At 39.9% G+C, this 24,060-nt stretch overlaps 1 protein-coding gene across 4 annotated transcripts in view; it reads right to left on the reverse strand.

Annotated features, from left to right (window-relative positions):
* Window positions 1-24,060, reverse strand: part of LOC138265205 (probable cation-transporting ATPase 13A4) — a 268,240-nt gene that overhangs the window by 211,379 nt on the left and 32,801 nt on the right. For 2 of the 4 annotated variants that reach the window (XM_069212753.1, XM_069212755.1), the window contains exons 2-7: window positions 22,800-22,973; window positions 7,442-7,558; window positions 6,504-6,574; window positions 6,331-6,411; window positions 1,480-1,549; window positions 783-917 (exon numbers count right to left, since the gene is read on the reverse strand). In XM_069212753.1, the coding sequence (XP_069068854.1) occupies window positions 783-917; window positions 1,480-1,549; window positions 6,331-6,411; window positions 6,504-6,574; window positions 7,442-7,558; window positions 22,800-22,973 (648 nt within the window). The remainder of the gene's footprint in view (window positions 1-782; window positions 918-1,479; window positions 1,550-6,330; window positions 6,412-6,503; window positions 6,575-7,441; window positions 7,559-22,799; window positions 22,974-24,060) is intronic. The other 2 variants (XM_069212757.1, XM_069212754.1) reach the window with 2 other exon arrangements.

The raw sequence follows: 24,060 nt of genomic DNA on the forward strand, positions 1-24,060 counted from the left end.
CCAGGAGCCAAGTTCATCCTAAAAATAACAGCCATATTCCAGGTCTGAATTCAGTTTGGTGACCTTACTATGATTCTACTCTCAATTTAAACAGACATGAGGGGCCTTATTCACAAAGGTAACTTACACTTTTAAGTTAGTTTACTATTTTTTGCTTAGTCACAAATCAGAACTTAAGTTACCACTAAAAAAAGAAAAAAAAACAGTAGTAAGTACAGCACAGAACTTGACCAACCACAAGTATTGCAACACTCTCCTGTAAAAAATATTGGAGGTAGGGAACTAAAATAAATTCCCATAGGAATTATTGTTAAATGACATTAAATTATTCATAATAGTTAAAATATAAATCAATGCAATTTGATGCTAAGAAATAGTATGCATTCATTGTTTGGTTATAATATAATGTAATATGTTATTTTGAATTTACAAAATGAAACATTAATTTTCATTGAGATATAAGTACATTAATTTGTATTACTTTTTTACATCACTTTCATTATTAAATAATGCAAAATAGTTTTTCTTTAGTTCATAAATGTATTTCGTAATTTAAAATTCAGAAACATATTTTTAATTAAATTCTTATATTTTGATTAATTTAAGATGCATATCAAAATTATGTTATTAGTGGTGTAGGATTTTTTTCTACATTTAAAACAAATATATAAAACAAGATACCATTAGTAGTTAATAGAACATATTGTAATATTTATTTCTGAGTTAAATTATTTTTAGAAACATTTTCATGTGAATGTAATCCACTTGGCAGAGACACTCACCTGTCTGAGATCGTGGACAGTGACAAAAATGGATATGATTGTGACTGTCAATATTGCAAATGAATATTCATAGTAAGCGTAGGCCAACCAGAGGCTGATACTGGCAACTTGAAACCAATAAAAAGGATTTAAAACCTGCAAGAAATGCAGTAGTATGGGTTATGTTTCTATGATCAATGTCTATCTCTCACTGCATAACTCTTTCACTTGAATTGCTATCTGCTTTAGTTTTTTTCAGAGTTTTGATAGAAAATGTAACATAAAGAGTTAAATAACTCTTAAAAGACAGATGGGCAAAATCTGATTGTCTTTATCAGAAAACCTAATAATATTAAATGTTTTATTGGTGTAACATTCTCTAGGAAAGCAGTTAGGGAAAGCTATTTTCATATGTGTTGGTTTGCTCAGAAAACATAGAAGTGAAAAATGACAATATTTGTGGAAAATGTACTTTCCACAACCATCTAAGACTCTACAGGTGTGGCCCAGTGTAAAGTTGGACATCTTACCGCACAGTCTTCAGTTTTTATGAGTATAATTTCACTTATGTTCATTGTATCAATAAAGAGACTCCTATTTGAGGGGGTGTCACAAGAGATGTTATTTTTCCATGCAATATACTTTCATCAACATTTTGTAATTGTACAATGTGCTTTAACACCCAAATAGCATGCCTTTCCCTCCACATCAAGCTTACCTCTTTCACAAGCAGTTTCCAAATGGGGATGATGTCCACGTCAATGGTATTTGGCCCACAGATCTTTTTCCTAAAATACATTTTTGATCATCAGTGTTAGCCTTTACATCCAATCCCTCAATCTAAAACTCATTATGCTAATGAAGGTAGGTCCACTAACAGTTGGAAACGTTCTTTTCACACACACTGCGCATGAAACACCTGTGAAGCAAGTTTGCGAAAGCTCTGGATTTGTTTTGCCTTTTGGACTTAGAGTTTCTTTTGGCATTTTAGAAAGTGTATTACTCTAACTAGTTTAATAGTCAATTAGCCCTCAGAGCATCTCCCGTAAAGCTTTGAAATGGGCTAATTTGCTCATTTTGTAGGGAGCTGGTCTCAATGCAAGCAAACCTTGAGTTTCCATGATCATTTTCCAAAGTGGGCACATGTGCAACTGTCTTGCGGCCACAAAAGTCAAACCATGAAGGAGGTAGATTAGGCAAGGAATATATGATTGGATGAGCTGGAGGTACTGTTGCAGACTGTACAAAATTGAGAAACAAACTATTACATTGTAACAATCTATTGTGCAAAAATTAAACCTAATAAAATATTCCATCAAAAAAGTCCCATTAAACTCAATAAAATGAATGCTAGTTAAATAAATACATTATTCAATGGTTTTCATAAATCAATGGATCATACTTAACTCTGTTGAAATCACTACTCACTGTCATACATATTTTTAAACACTGCCTACATCTTCTATGAAACAAATTCTCATTCTGAGTACCATCAATGGAAAGATGTACTCCATGTCGTTTGGTTACGAATCACCTCTTCCTTTTTCCAAACTGCTTCCTTGCCTCTATCTAAATTGCTCCATAACTCTGTAATATGACTGCTGGTGTACATTGTTTTATTGAATTGGTAATGTTTACCTTGTTGTGATGGAATAAACTTTGTCTGAACCATGCAAGTCTCCATTTAGAACCTGCAGTTCCTGGCCTTTGAGCATCCCTGTTGCCTACCATCTGTGATGGAGGCTATAGATAGATACCCTGCACAAGGATTCTAGAAGTGGAGTGAGCATCGAAGTGGTAGTCCTGCTGGGGCAGGTCACAAGATCATTCAGCTCAAGTCCCACAGGAGGGACATGATTGTGCATGAGTGTTGTTAGTGTTCTACTGCTGTACGTTTAGTGACTTCCATTGATTTGAAAAGAATGTTTAATGTTTTCATGTTTTACATGGCTTTGTTCAGTTTCCATCACTACAGTTTTAAGAATTGTTTTATTGTACACTAAATTAAATAGATGCAGGTCATGTAGTAGTGCAATTATTGTGAATTAAATTAAAACTAGTTTTTGCAGTGGATTGGTTTCATTGGCCTTATTGTTAGCAAGTGAATGGGAACATAGGGGTAATGTGTAGTGACAGCACTTTCATAGTAGTAGAACTGAGTAATGTGTGGAAACAGGGGTATGTGTTCGTGATATAACAACTACTGCCACAATCAAAGGTTGTTTTATGAGTGAACATTTGGGGCTGTTTCATATCAGTCAGTGAGTAGGGGTTTGGTGGATACTTTATAAGTATTAGTTTATTGGAGGATTTGGTAATCGAGTTAGTGGTGACTTGTGAATGCTGGCGGTTAATGTTATGATGGCTGTGGACTAACCATTAAAACCTTTAGTTCCGCAATAGCAAAAGAAGTGCTGAAGTTGGTACAATCTTATTAGTGGAGTGTGAGATGTGTCATGCAATAACAACCAGTAGGATAGGAACTGGAGGGCTGTTGGTTGTGGTCTGACAACCAGTGAGCAAACTCACCACTGTATGTTGACAACCAGTGAGTAGATGGATGGTCTGTGCAGTTACAGCTTGTTAGCAGTGGCCTATAACTGATACATACAGACATAGGATTCAGAAAGACTTGTAGTTGTGAATGGCAACTCACACATATCAATATTGGGGTATGTGATAGAGTGCAATCCATTCAGTGAAGTACCAAATTTTGTAATTGGTATTTTATCATGATAGCACTCGGACGACACCCTCAGGACAGCCGAACACCTCCACTTCCAGATCCACACGGACCCCAACACGACCCTCAGAGGAACCCTCATTTACCGCCCTCCAGGACCAAGACCCCCCTTCAACGACACCATCGCCGACCTTGCAAGCACCCACGCCCTCGCTTCCCCGGATTACATCCTCCTGGGAGATCTGAACTACCATCTGGAAAATGCCAACGACGTCAACACCGCGTCACTGACCTCCAACCTCCTCAACCTCGGTCTCCGCCAGCTAGTCAACACACCTACCCACATCGCCGGACACACCCTTGACCCCCTCTTCACCTCTAGCAACCACATTTCCTTCAGCCACACCTCCGAACTCCACTGGACTGACCATCACTGTGTCCATTTCACCTATAAGAAAACCACAGAGCAACACCGCATCCAGCTACCTCCCCACCGCCGCTGGGGCAAAATCACCCAAGAACAACTGACCAACACCCTCGTCAACAACCTTCCACCCGACGCAATCGACCCGAGCACAGCCGCCATCAACCTCCATCAATGGATCCTCGACTGCGCCAACACCCTTGCCCCTCTCAAGAAACCCACCACCACCCAAGGAAAGAGAAAACCAGCCTGGTTCACAGACGATCTCACCACCTCCAAAAGCAACTGCCAGAAACTCAAAAAGAAATGGATCCAAGATCGCACACCCGACAACCTCGCCGCCCTCAAAAACGCCAACCGCGAACACCACCAACAGATCCGCACCGCCAAGCGCGCCCACTTCACCGAACGCATCAACAACAACGCCCACGATTGCAAAGAACTATTCGGCATCGTGAAGGAACTCTCCAATCCGAAAGCCAACTCCAACGACATCCCGCCCTCCCAGAAACTCTGCGACGACCTCTCCACCTTCTTCGACCAGAAAATCACCACCATCCACGACAGCTTCATCACCGGTCCACCGCCAGACCCCACCCCCGACGTCTCCTCCCGCGACTGCCGCCTCACCGCCTGGACCCACGTGGACGAGGCAGTAACCATAGCAACCATGAACACCATCCACTCAGGCTCCCCCACGGACCCCTGCCCCCACCATGTTTTCAACTCAGCAAACGCCACCATCGCCCCCGAACTCCGCAAGATCATCAACCTCTCCTTCACTTCTGCCACCTTCCCGGACAGCTGGAAACACGCAGAAATCCAACCCCTCCTCAAAAAACCCAAGGCTGACCCCAACGACCTCAAAAACTTCCGTCCGATCTTTCTCCTCCCTTTTCCAGCGAAAGTCATCGAGAAGATCGTCAACACTCAGCTCACCCACTTCCTCGAAGACAATTCCATCCTGGACCCCTCACAATCCGGATTCAGACGAAACCACAGCACTGAGACCGCCCTCCTCGCCGCCACAGATGACATCAGACATCAAATGGACAACGGCGAAACCTCAGCCCTCATCCTCCTCGACCTATCAGCCGCTTTTGACACCGTCTGCCACCGCACCCTACTGACCCGCCTCCAGGAAGCCGGCATCCAAGATAAAGCCCTCCACTGGATCTCATCCTTCCTCTCCGACAGAACGCAGAGAGTCCGTCTCTCCCCTTTCCGCTCCAAAGCCACCAACCTCATCTGCGGCGTCCCCCAAGGATCCTCCCTCAGCCCCACGTTGTTCAACGTCTACATGGCCCCCCTCGCTCAACTGGCCCGCCAACATCATCTCAGCATCATCTCCTACGCCGACGATACCCAGCTCGTCCTCTCCCTGACCAAAGACCCGCTCACCGCCAAAACAAACCTCCACGAGGGACTAAAATCTATCGCCGATTGGATGAACAACAGTCGCCTGAAACTCAACTCCGACAAGACGGAAGTCCTCATCCTCGGACGCACCCCCTCGGCCTGGAACGACTCATGGTGGCCCTCCGTCCTCGGACCCCCACCCACCCCTGCCAGCCACGCAAGAAACCTCGGCTTCATCCTGGACTCCGCCCTCACCATGTCCAAACAGGTCAGCGCCGTCTCCTCCTCCTGTTTCAACACCCTCCGAATGCTCCGCAGAATTTTCAAGTGGATTCCAACAGAAACCAGAAAGACGGTGACCCAGGCCCTCGTCAGCAGCAGACTTGACTACGGCAACGCACTCTACACAGGCATCCCAACCAAAGACATCAAACGCCTCCAACGTATCCAAAATGCCTCCGCCCGACTGATCCTCAACATACCCCGCCGAAGTCACATCTCCCCTCACCTAAAGTAACTCCACTGGCTCCCGGTAGACAAGAGGATCACCTTCAAACTCCTGACCCACGCTCACAAGGCACTTCACAACACCGGACCCTCCTACCTCAACACCAGACTTCACTTCTACACCCCAACACGTCAACTCCGATCCGCCAACCTCGCCCTCGCCATCGTACCCCGAATCCAGCGCAAGACATCCGGCGGCAGATCCTTCTCCTTCCTCGCCGCCAAGACCTGGAACTCTCTCCCCACATCCCTTCGCCAGACCCAGGACCTCCTCGCATTCAGAAGGCTCCTCAAGACCTGGCTCTTCGACCGATAAACCAGCAGCGCTCCCCTCCCCCCCCCCCCCCCCCCCTCAGCGCCTCGAAACCCTGACGGGTACATAGCGCGCTTTATAAATACTATGATTGATTGATTGATTGATTGATAGCACCACAAAGGAACTGTTTACCCATAATTGTATTGGTTTACATATGAGTTTGCAGTTGTCAGACCAAGGGAAGCACAGAGCAGCATTGTTTCAAACGTTGTTAGTGAAAGGGTAACCCAGATTATCTGTACATCGCCACATTAAAGAAGCTTTGCATGCAGGAGTTTACCGGATGATTTGTTCTTTGCTTGTAAATCCAGATCCAAACTTTGAATGTATCTCTGAGCAGGAATATTTGTCTTCTAGAACCCTGAAATGTGTAAAGCAAGGCTGGCAGTTAGAAAGTCACTTTCAAGAGGTTGTATGGCTATGGAGACACCCTTGAACAGTAGTTTCACTCACCCAATTTTCTGGAACAGTTTTTCTGAACAGTCCCAAACATAACGAATTTTGTGTACCTGGATGCACCTCACCTGCAGAATAAAAGAAAATCAAGTATGTGTATAAGACTTCAAATAAGTAGCAACCTCAAACTCATATTAAATATCCCATAGGCCGATGGAAATCTGTCCGCATCTGAGAGAACATGAGCACCAGTTAAGAAAGCTAAATTTGGCAAAATGGTTTGTCCCAGGTTCCAATTCTGTACATATCTTATGTTGTGAGAAGGGGGGTCCGTGAGAGGCACAGTGCTGTACCTGCAAGAGGACTGCTTTCGTTTACGCACCCTCAGTGAAGATTGGTTTGTCTGTTTAATGGCTTCAAACAGTGCAACATGCTGCATGATGGACAATAAAGAGCCAATGAAAGACAATGAAAAAGTATATCAGTGCAAGGGCACCAATACAAAAATACACTCACAATCACAACATTAGAAAATAGCCAACAACTACACTATCTTCCTCAAAAAAGAAGTAAAAAAGCTTATGATGAATATTTTCCTATACTAGTTAACTTCAATCACTCATCTTTGTCTGGTAGACTTCAAGGGAACATGGATCTACAAAGCTGTTGTAGAATATTGTACTTTTATGTATTTGTTGCTTTCTCCTTGCGTTTCTCCTTCCTGCTTCTTCTCTTGTTTGTCTGACTTGCATGCTACTTGTACAGCGCTCTTCCATCCTGTCATGTTTGTTCTACAATTCTTGTATATTGGACTTCTATGCTATATGTACAGTGCTCTGTCACCAGTAAGGTCATGTTCGCGCTACATAAAACTTCACAAATAAATAACAAATAAATGGAAGCCATGTCACAAGACAAGCCAATGCAATTGTGAAGATCAATTAATACTTTTATAAAACAGCTCTTCTTTATTGTACACTTGTAAAATATCTTACTTTGAACTGTGGCTTCATTATAACCTTGTTTATAATTGATGGTTCATCCATGGGGATAAGGTGATCTTGCAGGTATATCCAGGAGACCTTCTTCTTAGTGTATTGTTTGAAAGCATCCTAAGAAAAGATAAGGCAACTTTTATGAATCCTACTACTGAAATATTCGTAGGTATAAACAATTAACCAGTGTATTTTACATGCAGAGCACTCTCACATGGGACGTGAACACATGCATTTGAGCCATTAGCCAGCTGGTCTCTTCTGCCCAAACCTGGAGTGGAGTCAGTTTCTAATATGTCTATTAAGGTTGGTAAACCTGTGGTGCAAACAATTGTGACAAATCATGGACACTCCATGCACCTAAGTTAAACATTGACTATAGCAAAGAATATTCAAATTTTCTTGCAAGAATTAAAAAGGCAGTGCAGAAGCAATTGCTACCTCTCTAATATGATTTCCAAAACCTGTATAACTCTATGTAGACTGACTTCAAAAGAGTTTGGAGATATTTTAATCTCATTGCCTTCTACACTCAAAATTAAAACATACTGTGTCTCAGGTCATTTGGTCTATGCAAATGACAACTACATTTAGTTGGCCTCACAAAGTCTATATTGAGCTTTCTTCCCCATCTGAGATAATGAAAGCTCTTGGCACACATTAGTTATTGGCCTATGCAGCAAACAATTGACTTTTACCTGGAGCCCCTTTAGATTTGTAAGTTTAGCTACAGATAAAATCACACAGAATCAATTTAAACATACTACATTATGTATCAGTGATTAACCTATACATCAGTCATGCACCTGCCCTCATACCCATATTTTAGGCACTCCTTATTTAGTTCATTTGATGAATCTTGAATTAAGTTATTTCTCCTTGGTCTTCTTACATGAAAGTATCAAGAGGGCTATGTTGGTAGCTGGTTTTCAACAAAATAAGGGGGTACATAGGGCTCCTGCTCCCTAGTCTCTTCCTGCTCTAGGTGAGTTCAATACCGCTTGTACTATGTGTATTATTATTATTATTATCATTGCTGTCATTCGTTATTTTGCTACCATGAGCCATAAAAGAGAATATCAAAGACAAAATACAATACTAAAAAGTACAATAATTAAAATTAGGTAGATAGATAACTTATAAGCCTGGGAGGAGTTCGCGGAGTTGTGCTACATGGAGCTCCGCGAAGTGTCAAAAAACTTCTGCTGCACTATGTGGAGTTCCGCAAGCGGTGGAGTGCATCAGGGTGTGCCGTTCACGCTGACTTTTAGTGCCAGGTGTTTGTCTCATGATAAAAAATCAGCGTGAATGGCTCCGAGCGCAGCGCAAGAGGGCACTGCTTCTTTTCTGTCACTTGAGTTAATTTTCTACTCGAGGGGCAGCTACCTCAACGTGAACTGAAGGTTTCTCAACGCAGGCTGTCGCAACCATCTGTGACCATCCGCATTGAGAAATTTCGCCAGGAGGTGGTCTTGAGTAAGATTATATGTACAACTGAAAGACAATAAGACCTATCCAAATCAATTTCTCTTCCTGACTAATAAAGCAAATTTAATAAATTAATCATGGCATCATCTTGCGGATTTGCCACACGTACAAAGTACCATCACTTGTGAAGCAATCCTTAAACTGCAACTGGAGTCAGATGCGGGGAGTTTTCTTGGTCTAAATCAGCTCTGTTATTCCTAATTTGTTAGAACTTTCATTAACATAAGAGAACTATGATATGTCTGTGGCATTGTCTAGAGCAAGACAATTTGACATTATGGTTCTAAGAAAGTGAACTTCTAGTTTCCCCCAAGGTCCAACCCATAATAGCAAGGGTTGTAATTTATTTAAATCCTCTATAAAACAAAGGCCCGCCAAGGTATGGCAAAAGGTGGTGGATGAGAATTGGGGAGCAGTCAAGAGTAATTGTATACATTTATTTTCCACTTTTTGTAAAGAGTAGGAACAAGTATAATCCACGCTTCTGTTCCAAATGTGCCAAAAGGTAGGCACTTGCTTTGGAAAATGTGAACTAGGTATTTAGCCGGTTTATGCCCTGACTTCTTAGCAAAGTGGAAAATTGATTCAACAGACCATAGAAATTGCAAAACTCTAATTTTTAACAAAATCTTCCAATTGAAAGCAGCATTGAAAGGGATTACCAAGTATGTAAAGTTTTGGTCTTTGGTGATCTCTACTCTGCAGAGATGAATTTTTCAAGATTTGCAATCTAGGCTTACATTTCAATATGAATGAATTGGAAAGATTTGTGTTGAGCCCAAAACCATCCAAAGAAGTATTCAAGGCATCTAGAAGAATCTGTAGCCAGTGGTAATTCTGTCTATAAGCACCGTATGTACAGTGGTACAGGTACCGGGCAAGAGCTAGTCTTAGGTAGATCTTTACCTGTAGAATTCAAAACGTTTTTAGACCTTTAATATTTAATAGGAAAAGAAAGGGAGCCAACACGCAGCTCTGGCTTACCCCTACTGTAGAGTTAATTTGGGAAGATAGATCACCCCATTTGCTGCAATGTCTCTTGACCTTCCGTAATGTCCCAGAGTTTGGACCGTTGGTCAGTATCTAAGGCACATGTGAGAGCCATAAAAGCCAAATGTACGGATACATTTTAAGTCTTGACATATCCATCGGACAAAACCCAATTCTCAATAGCTCGAAATAGGATGATAGCAACATGATTGATTTGTATCCCCTTTTTTGAGTATAGGTCTTAATAGTGCCTTGAGCTTTGAGCCAGGCTGGTACCAGTGGGGCTACCATAGTTGTTCTTTGAAAGTTTGTGACTGAGGGGGGAAAAAATAAAGGGTGCCCTTTAATTAGTTCAAGTGGATTCCAATGGGTTCAGGAACCTTTCCCGATGGGCTGCTTTCAATGGCTGGGGTGAAATCTGTCACATCTGTTGATTGACTTAAGCAGGCAGCAGCTATAAATTCACATTCAGTTCCTTCCATGGAATATGGTCCCTGGTTCAAATTACTGGGGTCAGAGATCGTAGAAAAATGCTTGACCCAAGCGTCAATTGGTACAACTCTATCTATCTGTCATAACTAGAGAAAAAAGGATAGCTAACAACTTTCTAAAAAGCATGGGGAACCTTTAAGTTACCTGCAATCTCCAAGTCTTCCTATGATTGGATCCTAATTTTCTCCTTCTTAGCTAATATGATGGCTATACAGGCTTTCCGAGCTAAACCTATTTCAGACTTATACTGTATTATTATTATTATAATTATAAATATTATTATTGTATTTATTATTATTATGCCAAATTTCCTTATTGAATAATGGATTTCATCACAAGAATGGTGCCTTGTAGGTATGGTGTGATCAAGAGAATGTTCTCACTATTTTGGTGACGGGTAAGATTGCCATGAATCTTGGCATAGGTATTCTAATGGTGCTTGGCTTCAATCCTTTTCCTGAACACAAAAAATATTGGGTCGCTCATTTATAAACATCTGGATATATTGTTACAGTTATAAATGGCCTCTTTATATCCCTCTGCAGAAAATGAAATAATGACTAGGATGGGCGCCCCTGTGGAAAAAATCATTGTGTCTGAGAAACATTATTCCAAATGCAGATAGAAGACTGGGGATAGGAGTAGGATACGATTGAGGAATGGTACCACTGGCCTTACCTTTTTGAAATTTGAAAATTCGAATCTCCTACCCAGACTCCTTGTTGGCTACTTGAAAACAGAGAGTAATGTTGTAAATGCCTTCATCATGTTAGGGCTATGTTCTATCTATTTGGACCTATGTGTGGAACGGAACTTCACAAAACACCCCAAAAATGTAATGGAACTATGACTATGTGGGACGTTGTAGTCCCCTGAGGGATACACTTAAAAGGGAAAGGTACTGTGATGGTGGTGGCATTAAAAATCCTGCGGAATAAAGCCAGAGGCCCAAACTGCACCCTACTGGCTCAAGTGTTACAGGCTTAACGCATCCCAGCAGTCACCTACAGAAGCGAGGCCATGAGGGGGAGGGACGCTATGCTATTGTACAATATTATAACATGTGCACTGTGAATGATTTTCAACTTACCTAAATATATCTCACTGGCCCAAATAAGGCTAGAATTCAGTTCACAGAGACAAGCGCTGGCTCATCAGGGTGCCCATGTGAAATGCTGACACAAGATCAAGGGTGCTGAACCAGGTTCTTTAAATGCCTGCCTATGGAAAAAAACGACGACTAAGGAGAACAGTGAAGCTAGAACCTACTTGCAAGATTCAATCAATCAGCTAGGTCTACCAGGACTTTGGGAGGCTGCAGGCTCGCATGACAATTTGAAAAAACTTTTCAATAAAACTGTTAAAATAATTTCTCTGATAGAGAACAAAGCAAGGCTTGAGGATAGGGCACATGGCTGGCTTACTGTACAAAGTTATACCAAAGCAGCCCCTCAGACTTACCCAGGCACAAGCTTCACAAGGTCTATCAAGGAGAAGTACACACAATACCGTCTCAGTATCCTACCTTCAGCCAACCACTTACCACCATGAAAGCACCATCCTCTACCAATCCACTGTTGCCTGTGCGAGAAAGGGAACGATGATATTATCTATCTGAAGAGGGACCCTTGAGCATTGCTTAGTCCCCTTTTTAATCTTAAAGGACTACGCTCATGTAGGCAGGTGGTAATGGCGTTCTTTGCCGATAACAATGTACAGTTAAACTTACACCTAGTAAAGTTACTGAGCATTGCAGAAAAGAGCAAGTTTGAACCAGTGATGCTGAGGGTGCATCCAAGCATTAGGAAGAAATTGAACAACAGCACTTGTCACTTTACCCACCTTCTATGCCTTTCCATGAAAACTAGTTCAGCGAGCAATCAGCTTTTTATCGTAATTTATTTGGGTCACTTAAGCATCATGAAGGAACAATCTACTTATACTTGGCACTTTATGCACACTCTTAGATGACTTTGTGTGTCCTGGAGAATACTGTGCAGTTAGTTTTTATATTGGTAGCCACAGGTCACTAATGATGTTTTTATTATGAATTATGTTTTGTAATTGTTTAAAAAAAGGTTTTGACCTCTTTGCATTATTTTGTTGATGCATAACCCTATTACTAGTGTTAATACATAGAGCTTTGCTTCAAAAACCATTGATAGTTACATGAGAACACCCATGTACCACTCATGGAACACACCCTTGATGCAGAGTAATACAAAGCAGAGAAAACCACTGAGTTACTTTAAGACAACTTTACAGAGAGAAAGAAGTTTTCTGCATGTGTGTTTCACTTTTGTGGAGCAAACCCAAAACAAAATATTTCTATAAATGCCCTACCTGTTTAATGGTTGGAGAGATTAGACCTTTGGAAAGTATGTTGTGATCAAAACCTTATAAAATTGGTTTTCAAATAACATCACAGGGGCCAATTCACAAACTGCATTTTGTTTAAAGTTAGTGGTACTAACTTAGAGCTACTAAAGTACTATAACATTATATTCATGCAAATATGAGTATGAATCTCCACCTCAAACTCTGCTATCTTTTCTATTGACAGATCCTCACACATGTACATTTATTACTCAGTACTTAGAAGAGGTACCAGGGGATTGGCTGGAAAAAGAGGCATACTTACTACTGAATATCAGGTGTTTAGGGAAGAGCAAGGAGTAAGTAGGGTTCAAGGGGGATAGAGTGAGGTTTAGCGATGGACATACACCCGGCAGCAAAAGGGTACGCCCATTTCAATTCACAAACTGTACTTCAAAATTTACTATAGCCAAATATGGACCCATAATAACAGTAAATTACTGCTGCTCTGAGCTGGAATAAGTCCAGAGACATTCATGGAACTCTCGTTCAACAAAAAAAAAAAAATGTAATTTTTTTATTATTTAAAATAATTACAAATATAATAAATAAATATAATTTAGATTTTACAAAACCCAACTCTAAAAAGTAGTTGTCATTTATTTATAAAATATTGCAGCAACTGTTTTGAATGTATAAATTAATGTAACATTAGTTTTTATTAAATATAATTGTTATGTTAATTAAGTTTTTTGCAACATTTAGGAATTTGGTGTAGAATGTGCAAACATGTAATGCACATGTATAATTATAATTAGGCTGATCATTGCATTGTGACAACAAAAGGGATAGATACAGGCAAGAAGTCAAACCACTGATACAGGGTAGCAGCTTATGAATCAGGAGTACAAGCTGAACAAGGCTTCTCAGTCAAACCCCCCTCCCCAGCATAGCTCCAGAACAGAAAGTGGACATTCACTGAAATTTTTCTAACATGGTCGGTCACAGGCATTAGCAACAGTTTGTGATCAGAAGGCTGTTGCTGCAGAAGAAAGGCAGCAATGCCAGTTTGAGTAGCTGTGCCCTCCGGCACTCCAAGTAGTGTCGCTCGTGCTAATTTTACTGATGAGAAAAGGTCTACTCAGGAAAATCCAGCAGTTACTTACAACAGGTAGACATGATCATTGAACTGACAGAATTTTTGTTAAATACTGTTTTTTTTTTTACTAGCAGTCTGAATTATACTAAAGGATTAGGGGGGCAGTGATGGATTTCACGTTTGTTAACTTTTATGCTAAACTCTATATAGATTGGTATGAGAGGGAGCATGCCTAAAATGTCATTCTATCCAATCAATGCAATTCTATTACACTATACACACATTCTGTATGCTTAACTGAAGCCGCTGTGATTACTCCAGAGGGTGCTACATATTTTAAAGCATTCATCGTTGTTGAGGTTGCTTAAATATTGTAGATTTGCTCAAGTTGCACTTGAAGGACTTATGTGCATTCTATATGTTTGACTGCTGTCATTGTGGTGACTACAGTGGGTTGTTAAATATGTTAATGTACCTATTGCTGTAGAGGCTCATTAAGCACTGTAGATCCGATCATCATGCACTCTACGGACTCATACCCTATTGTCTGTTTGCCTGATGCTCTTAACACATTTTAGTTAAACCTGCTATGGTAAAAATTTGGACCTGACACAAGGTTTTAACTGGCTTTTGATCTGTCTCAAAATGTATCTTTTTATTATTTTAACTTCTATCTTTTTATTGTTTTAATGTTTGCAATGGTATTAAGTAACCATGAAATATCAATAAACTTGTACTTGAAATACACTATGGATTAAATTTATAGGGAGTGAGTTTTGTCTTTGAATTAAGTCAATTTCTTAAACAAGAATGAATTTAACATTGGATTTACACTGTTATTCAACAGTGCTTGAATACACTTTTTAGATTTGTAAATATATATTGAAGAAAATTAATTGATGTGAAAATCATATAGGAAACCAATATCGAGCAACAGCATTCTTAATTTGAATACAGGTCATCCATACCACAAAAAAGTAAGATTCCATATGGGGAATTATTATGATGGAAGCAGAATTGTAGTGATGTCAAAAAATATAATGATTAAGAGTGTCAAGCAATTAATCATTTTGCTCAGAGAGGCTATACAAGGAGACTCTTGAGAGAAGCCAAACAGAAAGTTGAAAATTATTAAAGAGAAACCTTGTTAAAAGACAAAGAGAGCACAAAGATAGGAAAAAAATGTTTCCTAACCGCTTTAATTAGTGAACAGAGGGAAATAGCAAGGTTTTTTAAAAGCCATTGGAATATTTTGAAAAATGATAATGACATCAATCAGTATTTCGGTGAATATCAATTGATCACTTATCATAAAACAAAAAAAGTGTCTGCTAAATGAACCAGAAGAGGGTTAAGGATCTCAAAGTTGTATTTGCTGTACACATGGTCCAAATAGAATTCAGATTTTCAGTGTTTCAAATTCTTCAAAGGAATATCGGATAAAGTAATTTATAACTTGTAAAACAAAATATTGTGTCTAATTATTTTAATGCACTTGTGATAAGTTTTACATTGGCTCCACAGTTAGAATATTGAAAACCAAGAAGCACGAACATTTATGATTAGTTAAAAATGAGGACAGAAAGTCATCTATTGCAGAATATTTCAAAGCAGAACATTATATAGCTCATCCATAAGACATCAGGTTTTGAGGTACTGACTCTGTTCTATGCAACAAAAGAGAAGGGGATAAATCAAAAACTCTCTGCACCAGGGACACCTGGCGTAGTGATAAATTTCACTCTACTCAATATAATCTGAATATTCAGAATTCATTCTGGCAGCTCATATTAAATATTGGGCAATATAATGGAAGTATTTTGAAATACTGTGACTTTCAGAGTGAGAAAGTGTTGATCTTTCAGGGTAGAAAGTGTTAAATTGTGAACATTTTAGGTGGGTATTGTTGAGCTATTGTCGATCTATTTAGACTCATGCATTTAGATCAATAGGTATAATTTTCAGTGGGAAGTAATATAACAATAATATACACATACGGGGTCATTTTGACACTGGCGGTGTTCCGACTGCCAGGGTAAATGTGGTGCTCCCACTGCCAATAGGCTGGCGGTGCAGAACGCCACATTATAAGTGTGGCAGATTGGCCTCTGCCAACCCACCGCATCTCCACTCCTACCGCCATGGCGGTCTTAACCGCCGAGCCAGAGATTTTCATCTCCAACCCGACAGACCACAGAAGACTGCCAGCGGTATTATGAGCAGGCCTTCTGACATGGTTTCCGCAGCGATAGCACCGCCACAAAAACCATGACGGAAGGGCTACTGGTAACAGGGAATTCCTTCCCTGTCACAGGTAGACGGCTCCCCCACCCCTCTCAACAAGCACTAGACCCCACCTCAAGCCACAGTGCCCCCTCTCACAAACCCCTTCTGTCATAGCACCCTCATCCCCCTTCTGACATAGCACCCCCACCCCCTCTGACATAGCGCCTCCTAACCCCATCCCCATACATGCACACAGACACCCACATGCACCATGCATACACCCATTCAACTACACTTACATATACGCATCCACTCACACGCATCCATGCACGCATTCACAACTACATTCATACACGCGTCCACAACTACATCCATGCACATATTCACAACTTCATTCATACACGCATTCACAACTACATCCATACATGCATTCCTGCACGCATAATCACACCCATCCAAACATGCATTCTCACACGCATACACACTCATATTCAAACATGCATACAACCACTGACACACACACACATTGAGACACGCATACAACCACACATTCACACATTCATACACATACACAGACACCACCCCCTCACACACACAACACCCCCTACCCTCCACCTCCACCCCTGTCAGATGATCACCTTACCTGTTCCAGGGAGAAGGTCATCCGGCAGAGAATGGGAAGGAGCACTTCTACCGCTGGCAGCGCCCTGCTTGCGCCCAGCCAGTAGGATATCACCAGGCCATATTATGGCCCATAATATATTGGGTGGTGTCCTACTGGCGGGGCAGAGCCGGTGGTGGAACCACCAGAGCACCTTTGCCCGCCAGCATGATTACTGCCGGATATCTGCCCAAAGTGTGGTTGAAATCTGGCAGTACCCATGATATGGCAGGTGGGGATCGCCTGGCTCCTGTGGCTTTGGCGGTCTTCATGGAAGACCACCAAATTCAGAATGAGGGCCATAGTAATTTTATGTTTGCATAAATGTATTTGAGCAAGTAGTGAGATGGTTAACACACAGGAAAGTACTTTGTGTTATATGACCCGGGAGTTTGATTCCCCAATAATGCAGAAAACGTATTGTGATGTTTGCTATTGATTTGTTTTTTTGTTTTTTTTGTATGTAATTACTACCTCTTTGTTGGTATCATTTAAGAAATGGATATGTATTTTATTTTTTTTAATTAGAGGATTTCAAATCTTTGAAGTAGAGGAATTGCAAGAGGTGTAGTCTTGTGAAGTGGATTGGGTACAAGAAACTCTGATTTTCATTGCTATATTCCAATCTGAATTTGGAAACCATTTTTTATTAGTCAATTGGGAGCTACCTGCTGAGCTTAAGAAACTCAGGTCCCTATTGGTATCATTTATTGGTATAAAAGAAGCTCAGGCTCTCATTGGTGTGCTGCAAGTTGAATTAGGAAGCAATGTTCACATTGTTAAATTTTTAGCTACTTGATGATTTTAAGAAACTCAGGACACGATTCAAGTCAAATGAGGATTCAGTGTATGCAATGCTCTGCTCAGGTTTGCATTGGCTCATTCTGAGTTAGTAGGCAAGTATTTAAAGGGTGTGGAGATGGTGACAACATAACTCACAAGCGGCTGGTGGGACTAAGAACATGTGGTGGAGATCGAGAAGATCAATAGATGAGAGAATAAGATTGAAAAGATATTGTCCTATACCTTAACTATAATTAGGTTATTCGTGTTGTTGAGGTGAAAAGAAATATGGTAAAGCATGCTCTTAATTTGATTATGCTTTCTTTCTCTACTAATCTGATGTAATTTGAATGGGAATCATTAATACTGAATCTTTAAACATTGGAATTCAAATATATGCCACTAAGGTAAATATGAAAGTTTGTGTTTTAGAGAGTTTGTGAATAGATAACTGCTCTCTTTTGGTAGATTACAAAGCAAAGTTTATTAAGTTCCAATTGTTCCTTTGACTTTGTCAAATAAATTATTAGTTAATGACGTGGGGCATGTAATCTGATTTTGAAATTTAGGCTCATGAACTGGTGAATTTTGGATACTTACGATAACTGGTAAATAACACTTTGAAAAAGCAACAGATTCTCTTAAATATGGTTGGGTACCCCCAGTACTTTCGAGCTGTGGCTCTTTTTTCTTCTTTTCTATTTTATTTTGTCAGTATTTAGAACTTTTCTATAATCTTCTTTTGGAAGTATTATTGTGATGTGAAAATAAAAGAGAGCTTTTCAAGTTTTTGGAAGAATATTCCTAATTTATTAGCTCATGAGGAGATTTGATTAATGTAAGCTGATACACTGTGAGTGGTCAGAAAATATATTATCATCTCAAACACAGAATTTAGTGACTTAGAAACTGTCATTTTGTGCTAGCATAAATGTGTTTCAACAAATAGTGAAATGGTTAAACACAGGAAAGTACTCCAGGTTAAATGAATAGTTCAATCCCCTTTAAATCCATGTAACGAATTTTAGAGGATTTAATCATGAGCCGCGAGATACACTTGGAGTAGTCAATGAACATGTAGTCACTTCAACCCAGAATTTAGAAATTCTTTTTAAAAATACATTTTTATAAAATGGTGATTTTTTCGGCTGAAGTAGTAATAAACTCAATGCGTATTTGCAATGACACCTTTGTTCTTCAATCTTCTTTGTTTTTATGGTCTCTATTTCATTTTGAATATTAAGTAAATAAACATACATGAATTTGATAATATTACTGTTTTTTAAGATGGTGTGCTTTACTTCATTTTATCAAAAAAAATTCTAACGTGAGAAAACTAGGATGATTGCATAAGCCCCCTCACCTTTTGCCCCTATTTTTAACTGATAACTAGAGTTTTTTTATTTCAATTGGCTCTGACAACTTATCCTTAAGTCCCTAGAATATGGTAGGGCATGTAGGTGTAGGGACCCCAATGTAGTTAGGGCATCATGGGTAACTTGCTGTGGTCTTGGGTGTCATTGTGGAAGCAGGCCTGCCCTTCTAGCTGCTTTTAAGGTAAAGTTAACCCTAATTTTGACTTTGAAATCAAAAGTACTTCCAAAGTCCTAAACTACCTTATTTTTACATAGGTCACCCCTAAGGTCTGCCCCCCCTAAATGCCCCAAAGGTTAGTTGCAATGTAAATATAAGCTAAGGCTTTCTGAATTAGGTTTTGTAAGCCCATGCGAGGGAAAAACAGCCAAAGTTGTTTTTCTCCATTGTAGCTCATTAGCTTTATAGGCTAATTCATTTTCACAGGAAAAGAGCTAAATCTGTCACGTTAGGTATCAACACAAAAATCAGAATAAGTCCAATAACTTGCCAAGGTTGGATTATTTACACTTAGCTCAAAGGAAAGTGTTTTAGAACTCTTTCTGAAAGTTACTAAAATCATCGATGTAGTGCCCTTTCCTGATTGGTCAGCCTCTGGCAGCCTGAACCAAGCTGCCTTGAGATGTGCAGTGGCCTGGGCTGAAACAAAAGAAGCGTCTGGTGGGAGGAGAACTGCTGCAGAAGATGGCAGAGTAGGATGGGGGAGAGTGGTCAAACTGGTTTTCAAAAGGGGGAAAGCGACTTACAACAGAAACTAGACCTCCCCCATTTCCTATTCCCCCAGCCAGAAAGGAACCCCAATAATTAGATTAGGAGAGAGGCTTGAAGGAGTGTGTTAGGAAAACTTTGTCACATCAGTGTGTGGGCTCAGTCAAATTTAACCTTCAAGGAAAGATTTCATCCATATTGGATTTTTAAAGAATTTTGCTTTCTGGAATTGATTTTTGCCACACTTCACAGGAAGTAGTTACCACAGAAGGTGGCACCCTGTACCCCATTGGTCAGTGGTGCCCCCATCCTTACCAACCCAGAAGCAAGCATGAATATGGAAGAGCTGCCCAACAATCCATATCCCTGCCATAAGAAGATACTGGAGAAGAAGGACTGCCCTGCTGAACCCCTGGTCTGCACCTGAAGTCCTGCACCCACAAGAACTGCACCAGCTTTAAACTATGGGCTTCACCAAGAAAATGACTTTGCCTTGCTTCTGCAACTCTAGGAGTGGACTCCCTTTAAGCTGCAGCTACAAAGGACCTGACCAGAGTCCCCTGCATCGTGCCCTGTAAGGAGAGCCCAGCTGACCAGTGTCCTGTGGCCATTTGAGGATTCTGACAAGGTGCATTTTCAGAATTGTGTGCCCCAAATGCCAAGGAGCAAGACTCAGAGCTTCTGGAAACTTGGACACTTCAAGGACAAGAAAAGAACCCTTGGAAGAAGATCCAGAAGTTTGGAGAAGTTTGGAGCAACTGTTGTAAAAAGCTCCATAAGTTGAATAGGTGCATTTTGGGAGTGAGTTGTAGCCCTAGACCACAAGAGGTAAACCAGAGCCTCCGAACCCTTGGCTGGTGATGTGGACCACTTTCCTGAATCAAAAAACACTTCTGAATGTAAGTGTAACACTGTTACATCATACGTGGCCTGAACTCTGGCCTTTGTCCCTGTCCAGTGCGACCTTTTATATCACTTTCAGCATACCTCTTTTTCCCTACATTGGATTTAAGTTGTTATGGTGTCATTTTAAAGATAAAAATAGTTACACACTGGTGTTGGATTTTTATTGTGTGTTTGGTTTCACTTATTTACTGTTTTGTTGATAATAAATGCTTTACACACCTGTCTCATAAGATAAGCCTAACTGCTTGTTGACCAAGCTACCATGGGCTGAACAACAATTAATTCACTGAGACCTTGACTGGACCTAGTGGGAATTGCGGCTTATTGATAAGTGTAGGTACCTACTTGCCATTACCAATAATCCACTGTCCAACATTTAATTATTTTGCAAATATTGATATTTAACAGCCCTGAAGAAGCAGCAGTTCTCATTAAGCCATGAGACATGTGTTAGCTAAACAACATCAAAGAAACCAATTTTTGCACTTGACATGAATGGAAGGTGTCCATATTAGGTTGTGTTATATCACAAACATTTAAACAAACATCAGCAAAGCCTGGAGTGATACTACATATGTAAAGATACAAACTTGCAACGTGAAAATGAAGAACTTATTCAAGTAATACTGTATTGATATGTTCAAGAAATACATTTATTTGGCATTTAATTAAAACATTTTATTGTATTTTTCTTCTTTTGGACTCTCCAACAACTTGTAAAAGTTATTGTTACAGTGGTTCACGATAATAATGCTAACACAAAAGGAGGGACTGGGAGGGTTGATGGTCCAGTGTACAATCTCCCTATAATAGTAACTATATACTAGGCATTGCAGTGCCGGCCTAGTGAGGAGCGATTCCCGATGATGATGCTAGTCATCCATAGTGATGCTTGAGGGCTCTCGCTCCTGAGATCACAGGTTTTCCCTGTCTTCATTTCCTTTTTCAATTTTGGAACGGTGTACCTGTATATAGTTACTATAGTTCACGATAATAAAACATAATGTTTACTTTATATGGGACTTTATTTTTTTATTTGATTTTTAGAAAAATATATTTTTTTTATTTATTATTTTTAATTAAAAATTTACTTCAAAATTAAATTAATATAGCTGTAACATTTTAATATTTTGCTCCACATTTAAAATAAATATATAAAATTAATTTCCACCACAAATTAATATAAATATATTTTACTACTTTTTATGTTTAAATGCATTGTTTTACTGTCCCTATGCTTTCAGAGGGGAATTCAAATAGGAGACTACATAGTCAAGGTCTAGATCTCTCTATGGTAAAAATAGGGATAATTTAAAACATGATAACATTTTGTAATAGATTAATAAAATATGTCAAAATTCCTAGACGCTTTCAACAAATCCATTGATACCATTACTACCACTACTACCTTAGACCCTCTAGACCAGTGATTACCAACCTGTGGTCTAGTGACCACTAGGGGGTCCACGAAGCCTCCTTGGGGGGTCCGTGACTGCTTAGAAAATGGAATATTATTTACAGATTAGGCCCCATCTTTCAGTAATGAGTCATTGGGGGGTCCCCAAATTCCAAAAATGATTCAGTGGGGGTCCCTGGGTTCCAGTACTGATAAAGTGGAGTCCACAGAAATCAAAAGGTTGGTAACCACTGCTCTAGGCTAAGTGGAAAGGCCCAATACTAGAATAAATGGTGCCCAGCTGACCCATTATTATGTCAGGCCGATCACCAGTTAAGTTCTGTCAATGAGCAATCAAACTGAGTCCTCTAACCCACCCCAAAAGTTGACCTCATGGTTTATTCATTCTAACTGAATACTAAGCCTTCAAAATGAACAGTAAACATGAGTAACCATGAAGGCATAGCAATTTCCATATGCTTTTTACTATGTCTTCACCTCACCTCTGTGAAATTTCCAACAGAACGTTACTCCCCCTCATCAGGACAAAATTCTAATTGCTGAGCCAGACAGATCATGCTGTTAGCGGCTGTTTAAGGACCTGGATCTCTCCGTGTCGTCACAATGATGACTTGGTCTCGCTTCTGCTCTTATTCTAGTGAGTATGATCTGCCCCTATCATCTCAAGACATTTGCCTGTTAATATACATAAACATCTTTCTTACAGAAATCTATTGAAGATACACTCAACAGACAAACAGAAACAGGAAAACATTACACTTTCAAACTCTATATATACAATACCTTTAAATGAATCATTCCAAACCCCCTTCGCCCATGGACAGGTTTTAAAAGGCTACTTCCCCTCTCAACCTCAACATAAATTTTACACTTAGTGTTTAAGATAATACTGGCATACCGTGGTTCGAAGTAAAATAACATCAGCTTCTTCCAAGGTACATGAGGTGCAGTGAGACCAGACATTCCACTCTGGCTTCCAATAGAAAAGCAACATTAGGACCCCCAGAGAGAGGATGTACCCAAGGAGACAGGCAATGTTGCGACATGTCTGTGTTCTATAGCCAAACAGCTCCTAAGGATGAAAAATAAAGTTTACTGGAGGATCAAACAGAATTTGATAAGATTGCCCATGACAGATAGCTGGTCAACTCTCAAATACGATGGCAAAATAGCCTTTCCCAAACTGTACTGGCTGAGACTACATTCAACTCTGATTCCCTTACATACAAAAGGTGCAAATATTCAGCACAATGTTTCCTGTACATTTTCTAATAGGATTTTACTGACCCCCCCCTTCAGTGGGATATTTGTAGAACTCACTCCACACGAATGTAAAAAAAAAAATGGTTTTATTGGTGATTCAAATATGTTGATTTTGCAATTCAAAAAGTGCCCTATCATTTTCTGAAAGTATAAAGTGTCTCCCTTAAAGTCCACTTTTGGCTTATTATTCTGTGGTAGCTGTTTATGAGGAGCTCATGAAGAAGAGAAGGTTCAGCTCCTAGCTATCAGTGGAGCAACAGGTGCAGTGGCAATTAGACCCAGAAGCTTGAGGGGCCCTCTGAACCCTGGCTATTACTGAGTTTTTACGCAGACAATGGGTTCTTCCATCCTAGCACTGTTCATGATTTTCCATTGGCTTTCTTCTAATCATGATTTGCATGTAAAATAGTCTAGGAGTCATTTTGTTTAATAACATTGATAAGAAAGAGTAATAACTGGAAACATAATAGTTGCACAGACTAACTAAACATAACAAAGTAGCTCTGCACCTAAATAGACATATTAGGAGGGGCAGATATTGGATCGCTCTGCTGGCAATGTCCAAAACATTGTACCTTTGAAGATATCAATGGGGCAACTAGTTTGATACTTTCATGAATGTGAAGATAGACAAACCGGGATGAGCATGAGAGAGTGGGAGTCTAGAATATTTGTTTCTGAGTATTGACTGACATAAATATTGTGTCATAAATATTATCCACAAAAATATCACCCAATGTATTATTAGCAAATATACAACCAATGTGATGATGTTTTATAAATTATGTCGTCGGACACAAAAATTCTGTTGACATTAATTCAGTTTATAGTATTCTGAGACCCCCACCAAACAGGTTTGAAAGATCATTAGTTTTTGAGCATCATACTGCTTTCCC

Source organism: Pleurodeles waltl, chromosome 11 (genome assembly GCF_031143425.1).
Source record: "Pleurodeles waltl isolate 20211129_DDA chromosome 11, aPleWal1.hap1.20221129, whole genome shotgun sequence".
NCBI classification, from domain to species: Eukaryota; Metazoa; Chordata; class Amphibia; order Caudata; family Salamandridae; genus Pleurodeles; species Pleurodeles waltl.